Here is a 6,417-nt window from a genome sequence, read left to right as displayed (position 1 = left end):
TGAAATGCACATTGCGACAAAGTCAGAAGAGTTTCATCGTTGTGACATACAAAGGAAGGTCTCCCATATAGCTTGTTTAAAGCTTTTTGTTAACTGCATGTTTTTTTTTTTCTTTAAGGTGCAGTGGTAGTGTTCTTTTTGACTAGACTAGTTGAATACTTTTAAGTGTTGCTTGTGGTTTAAAACCCTTTGAGAAAAAAATCAACAAAGTTTAGAAATTCTGTCATAAAAGTTTGATTATTTTTCTCCTATGTGGTTGTTGATATAAAAATGCATTTTGTCTGGTATCAAGGGTATTACAACTGGTACTACATATATAAGTCAACAAAGCAGTTACTAAAAAATTTGTTATCAACATCATAAGTACTTCAAATTTACATGTCATTCCTTTTAACCATATATGAATTACTTTATTGATATTAGACCTTCAATATTTAGAAGTTTGTAGCTCATCTCCAGGCAAAGTAATATCAGAGAGCATGTTTGGAGAGAAATAGTTGGCAATGAAAAGAGTATTTTAGAAAGTCTTCACTGTCATGTCTTTTATTTAACTTGTGTCCAACATCACTATTATCTCCTATAATAGCTGCTACTTTTCTCAACCCTGGTTAAAGATTGGTTAATTAACGGTAATTTGTTTGTAGAACAGAAGGGACAATGCTTTAACGCAACCACAGTAAGAATGTTATTTAAGTCATATCATTTCGGAGGCCTTCGTGGGTCCTGCATCAGACGAGCAAAACCAAATTTGACCCAATTTAGTCTTACTCATCCAGTGAGAGACCTTTGAGGTGCTCTGAGGAGTTATGACTCAGTGATATGCTTACAGTGGCTGTGTTTTACTTCTTTTTTTATAGGAGGGATATTGTTGAAGCTATATTCTGCTCAAGTCTGTTTTAACAACTGTCATTTGCAGATGTTATTGTATGTATTAGTATATTAGGCTTTCTTTTATCTCTGCATACTCCATGTCATTGAAGAATACCATAGTTATGTAAAAGAAGGATTGTATAGTTCTTGCATTAGCTGTTGTTTGTATCTTGGCTTACAAACTAAAAGCTCATTCTTGGTAATTCAGGCTAAAGTAGTGCATCAGCCTATAGCAACGCTTTTTTTTTTTTTTTTTTTTTTTCTTGTCATTTGACAATCGATTTCCTACATATAAAGAAGCAATAGTGGAATGGTGAGTCAATAGGAACACCCTTTTATTTCTTTCATTGAAGATGAAGATGGGCTATTCCATTTAGATATGTTTGTGGATATGCCCTCTTGTCTAGGTGACAGAGTGACAAAACTATGCAAATGGAGGGCAACTTACCGTGCATGCACTTGCAACTGACCTGTGCCTTGAAATTTGTAATAAACATTGTTTGATGTGTGATAGAAAACCATGCTTACTATTGCGGACACTGGTAATATGAAACTGAAATTCAAGTAATATATAGTTTGAAAGGCATAGAATCTACACAGAATTATTTTCAAGTTTTGTGTACAGAAATATAACAATCGATATTTTACATAGTTTACTCCTTCAACATAGAAAGATTTTTTGTTCTTGTCATGACTTACACAGATGATCTAATGATCTATATATTGAGGAGTGTACCTTGGTCTATGAACCTTGACAGCACACATCCAAGCTCTCTGAAGAAAAGACCTTCACCATCAGAGGCAGTAGAGAGAGGCAAGTTAAATAAAACTTGTAAATAAGTAATGTATATCGCAACAGAACTTCATCCTTTTTATTAATTAGAAATTGTAAACAGAACAGCCAATGGCAGTGCAAGGAAACATACAATTATGCTGGAGGCCTTCCACTTTGCTGTATTGTCAGTAAAACCTGAAGCAGTACAGCAAAAGGCCATTATTAAGGTGATGTGTTTCGGTTTTCTTTGATTAGTTTAGAACAGGTTCAGAAAGTTTATACATTATTATTTTTATTTATTTATTTTTTGTAAGTATGCAGGTGGTATAAAAACAAGCAAACACATAACCATAGTCAGAACTGGTATTGCTTCATTTTATTTTTACAGCAATAAATGCCTTTTGTTCGTTGTAAAGTTGTAAGATCAACATTTATTATCTTGTCTCCATTGCTGTTTTTTTCTTTCTTTTTTCTTTTCTTCCTCTCATTCTCTATCAATTTTTGATGAGTCCTTTTTATCATTCTTGAATTCATTGATGGTGATCTGTTTGGTCATAGGTCTTTTAATTTTTTCCCCCCTGGATCTGATAATCCAGGTATATTTATAGGTGAATTTGCTTGAAATACGATTTGGAATACCCATTTCATCAACTAATTTCTCGTTTATTGGTTGAGAGTTTGTCCTTCTACGAGTATGATTACCGGAAAATAATAAAGTCTGGAGGAAAGAGCAGAAGAAGCAGAAAATTGGGGGGGGGGGGGGAATTATTATTGGAAAATGGAAATATGTTACGAGATCTAAGAAAGAAAATGTTGTCGTCAAAGTGGAAAAAATCAGTAATAAAAAAAAAAAGCATTACAAAAAAAATATTTTAAAATGCTGCATAGGTTGGGTGTTTTTTTGTTTTTGTTTTTCGCTAATCATTATTATTGACTTATTTGTTTGTTTTCATGATGTACCAATGCTTTGAATATCCTTCATCCAGAAATTGACTTGACTTGACTTTCTTTTCTTTTTTTTTCCTTTCCTTTTCCCCTCCTTTTAGGAATAGATTTGTATTCTGGTAATTTATGGAGTTTTCTCTTGTTACATAATACTTTTTAGTGGAAATATTGTTTTTTGTCTCAACTCTTGTTCCAACTAAGAGTTATTTGACAGGCATGTATATGATTAAGCTTGTTGAATTTGACAAGGTAGGAATAATTTGGTGATGGCTGGGGCTTCATACATTATTTTACCATTCTTGCCTTAGTAGATTACAGTTGGATAGATTAATTAGCTTTGAATGCAGAGTTTCATTAAGTATTTTGTCTAAATTAATTGTACAAATTTAAAAGACCATTATAGATATAGTGGAAGTGAAAGGATGAACGACATGATTCATAGCGACGTCTCAAAGAGCATTGTTCGTTCAACATCTTCAGACTTCAAAGGCTGAAGTGATGTTGACACATATTGCTGATTAGAATTTCTAACCAGAGGAAATTATATTTTCTAAGAGATGCATTTAATTTCTTGATTCAGAAAAACAAAACCATAACAGACAGAAGATCTCCATACTTGCACAAAACAAGTGTGATGTTACATTGTATTCCACCTGTACAAGTTGGTTCTGTGATTTTATTTATTTATTTATTTGTTATAACCCCTTATTCCTCCTCTGCCTCTTTGTTTACCTTCCCTTCTCACAGGTCTTTATTTTTAGCCTTCTGCCTCACCTCATTCTCCTTCAATACCTTTTTGTCTCTCTCTCTCTCTCTCTTTTTCCGGTATTCAAATACATAAACAATTTATCATCTTTCCTAATACTAAAAAAAAAAAAAAAATTATAACACTGATCTACAAAGCACTAATGTGCCATAATACAAATTTAGATCAGTGATAACATATTTAGTCAATAAAACTGCATGAATTCCTTTTCTAACGTATTCTAAACTCCTCCTACTATACAATATATCTTCCCTTTCATTCCCACCTCATTCCATCCTTTTTTTCCATCAAGGTATTTAGTATTATCACGAATGTCCTCGTGTCTTCAAGTATCCTAACACAATTGAGGTATCTGGTATCTGGTCACTAATGTATAAGAAAGGTATAAGTGTTTACCTAGAGATTCACTGCTGATTCGAGATATTACACTGTATGAATATTAGATTATGCATACATGTAGATAGCATTATCAATTGCACAATACATATACATAAACCTATAAGGAAATTTACAACCAGTGTGCATAGATGTTACTATTCATATGCCTGCCATTTTTTATAATTGTTAATATGTGCCATTAGTACAAGAGATTGTCTTTGTATAGGTTCACAAAGGTGTAAATTATAATGTGTGCGTTTACTTATGTGGTATTTTGTATGTTGTATGTTGTTTGCGTGTGAGTATTTGCTAGGTGTAATGCCCATGGAATCTTTATTTATATAATTTGTGAAAAATCTGTTTGTTTGTTTTTCATGTAAAATAATGATTGTAAAAATTTTATACAAAGTCTAGAATAAAAAAAAAATGTGATATGGAAATATGAATTACCATAATGAAACAACTTGCTCATTATTCTGTAAAGAGAATAAACCATTTTCTTTAAATACTTTTATGACTGTCTCTTGGTTATTTAAGAATAGTTTTATAACTAGTTTAGTGCACATCATTACATACTGTGAAATATAGTTATCTAGATATTGTATTTTATGGTAACAATTGTTCTTCAGTACAACAAACACTTTTGAGTGAATAGTCAATGAGCTGTTACTCTGATTACATTTATCTGTTTGTAAAATAATTAGCAGTATCCGAAGGAAACAACAGATTTTTCTTTTTCTTTTTCTTTTTAAAGAGTAAGGAAGTTGTTTGAATTAGATTTCTATCTGTACTTATACAGGCATAGACATTAGTTTTCATGTACACATATTTTCCATTTTTCCATAAACATGATTTAAAGTCACTCTTCCTTTCTCCTCTCTTCTCTCTCTCTCTTCCTCTATTCCTTCTCTCCCTCTCTCCCTCTATTCCTTCTCTCCCTCTCTCCTTCTCTCTCATCCTACCTACGCTCCCTCTCTCCTCTCTCCTCTCTCCTTCACTCCTTCTTTCCTTCTCTCTCCTTCGCTCCCTTTTCCCTTCTCTCTCCGTCCTCAGTCTTTCCTTCTCTCTTTTTTCCTTCCTCTCTTATCTCTCTCTCATCCTCTTTCTTCCACTCCTATTCCCACTCCCTCTCCATTCCCTCCTCGCTGTGCCTCCCCTCCTTCCCCCCCTTCACTCCTCCCTCTCCCCTCCCTCTCCCTCCCCTCTCCCTCCCCTCCTTCCTCTCCCTCCCCTCTTCCCTCTCCCCTCTCCCCTCCCTCTCCCTCCCTTCCTCCCTCGCCTCGCCCTGCCTCCTCCCAATTCTCCCTCTCCTTTTCCTCCTCCCTATATCTTCCTTCCTCCCTCTCACTTTCCTCCTCCTTCTCCCTTCCTTCTTCCCTCTCCCCTTTCCCTTTCCTCTTTCCCCTGCTTCCCCTCCTCCTCCTCCTCCCTCTCCTCCCCCCACCTCCCTGTCTCCCCTCTTCTCGCTTCCTCCCTCTCCTTTCCCTCCTTCTTCTGCCCCCTCCTCCCTCTGTCAACCCCTCTCCCTCTCCTCCCTCTCCTCGCTCCCTCCCTCTCTCTTCCCTCCTCCTGCTCCCTCCCCCCTCCTCCTGCTCCCTCCCCCCTCCTCCTTCTGTCAACCCCTCTCCCTCTCCTCCCTCTCCTCGCTCCCTCTCCTCCCCTCTCCTCGCTCCCTCCCCTCCCCTCTCCTCGCTCCCTCCCCTCCCCTCTCCTCGCTCCCTCCCTCTCTCTTCCCTCCTTCTGCTCCCTCCCCCCTCCTCCTTCTGTCAACCCCTCTCCCTCTCTTCCCCTTGCCTCCCCTCCTCCCCTCACTATAGCTATCACACTCTTCCTCCTCCTCTTTCCACCTCACTTCTTTCAAATTGATAATGTGTGAGCAATAACTAAAAGATATGCCTATGAAGCCCAGAGAAATGAGGTTTGAAACACCGTACACCGTAATGCTAATGCCACTGGCACACTACTTGCCGTGTAAGGTTCCAGATACTTTTATAGCATGGATTCCGGATCTGCCATCAACTTCGATTAAGCAAGTTTTGGCAGGTACATGTTCTTCAATTTAACTCGACTTGTAATTATGCATTTTTCCAGACTAATTTGTACTCCCGTTCCAGTATAATTTAACTTATTAAAGTACTGAATCTTTAAAATTATGTCTTGTTTTATTTATCCTTAAGTGTTGTGTGTGGGTGTCGAGTCAGTAGAGTGAGACTGAGTGACTGAGTGACTTACTGCATGACTAACTGGCTAGGGACTGAGTGATTACTGCATGACTAACTGGCAAGGGACTGAGTGATTACTGCATGACTAACTGGCTGTGGACTGAGTGATTACTGCATGACTAACTGGCTGTGGACTGAGTGATTACTGCATGACTAACTGGCAAGGGACTGACTGATTACTGCATGACTAACTGACTAGGGAGTGAGTGAGTGACATACTTCATGACTAACTGGCTAGCTGGCTGGCTGCATGACTGGCTGACTGACACAATGCTCCAACACACATAATTAGGAAGACTAAAAACAATGGATCATTTTTCTTCTTGACTCTCTTCACACCTTCATTCGCCTCCAAGCCTAAGGTTTTATATACTGGCCTCTATTGTTTGCTCTTAGGTCCCGTGGTTTCATCAACATTAAGTTAGACATATTTTCAAAGAGGATTCTGAGAATCGTGGTTC

General features: G+C 37.4%; 1 protein-coding gene across 1 annotated transcript in view; it reads left to right on the top strand.

Moving 5' to 3' along the window:
• LOC122259496 (endonuclease/exonuclease/phosphatase family domain-containing protein 1) overlaps positions 1–3,770 on the top strand; it is a 28,422-nt gene extending 24,652 nt beyond the window's left edge. The window contains exons 15-18 of the mRNA XM_086531834.1: positions 1,629–1,684; positions 1,767–1,872; positions 3,171–3,251; positions 3,687–3,770. Of these exons, the coding sequence (XP_086387960.1) occupies positions 1,629–1,684; positions 1,767–1,872; positions 3,171–3,251; positions 3,687–3,770 (327 nt within the window). The remainder of the gene's footprint in view (positions 1–1,628; positions 1,685–1,766; positions 1,873–3,170; positions 3,252–3,686) is intronic.
• Positions 3,771–6,417: the final 2,647 nt, after the last annotated feature.

Source organism: Penaeus japonicus, unplaced genomic scaffold (assembly GCF_977035675.1).
Source record: "Penaeus japonicus unplaced genomic scaffold, GWHDUDI00000001_assembly GWHDUDI00000036, whole genome shotgun sequence".
Lineage (NCBI taxonomy): Eukaryota > Metazoa > Arthropoda > Malacostraca > Decapoda > Penaeidae > Penaeus > Penaeus japonicus.
The sequence above is the reverse complement of the archived record's forward strand: the minus strand, read 5'-3'. Positions and strand labels throughout refer to the sequence as shown.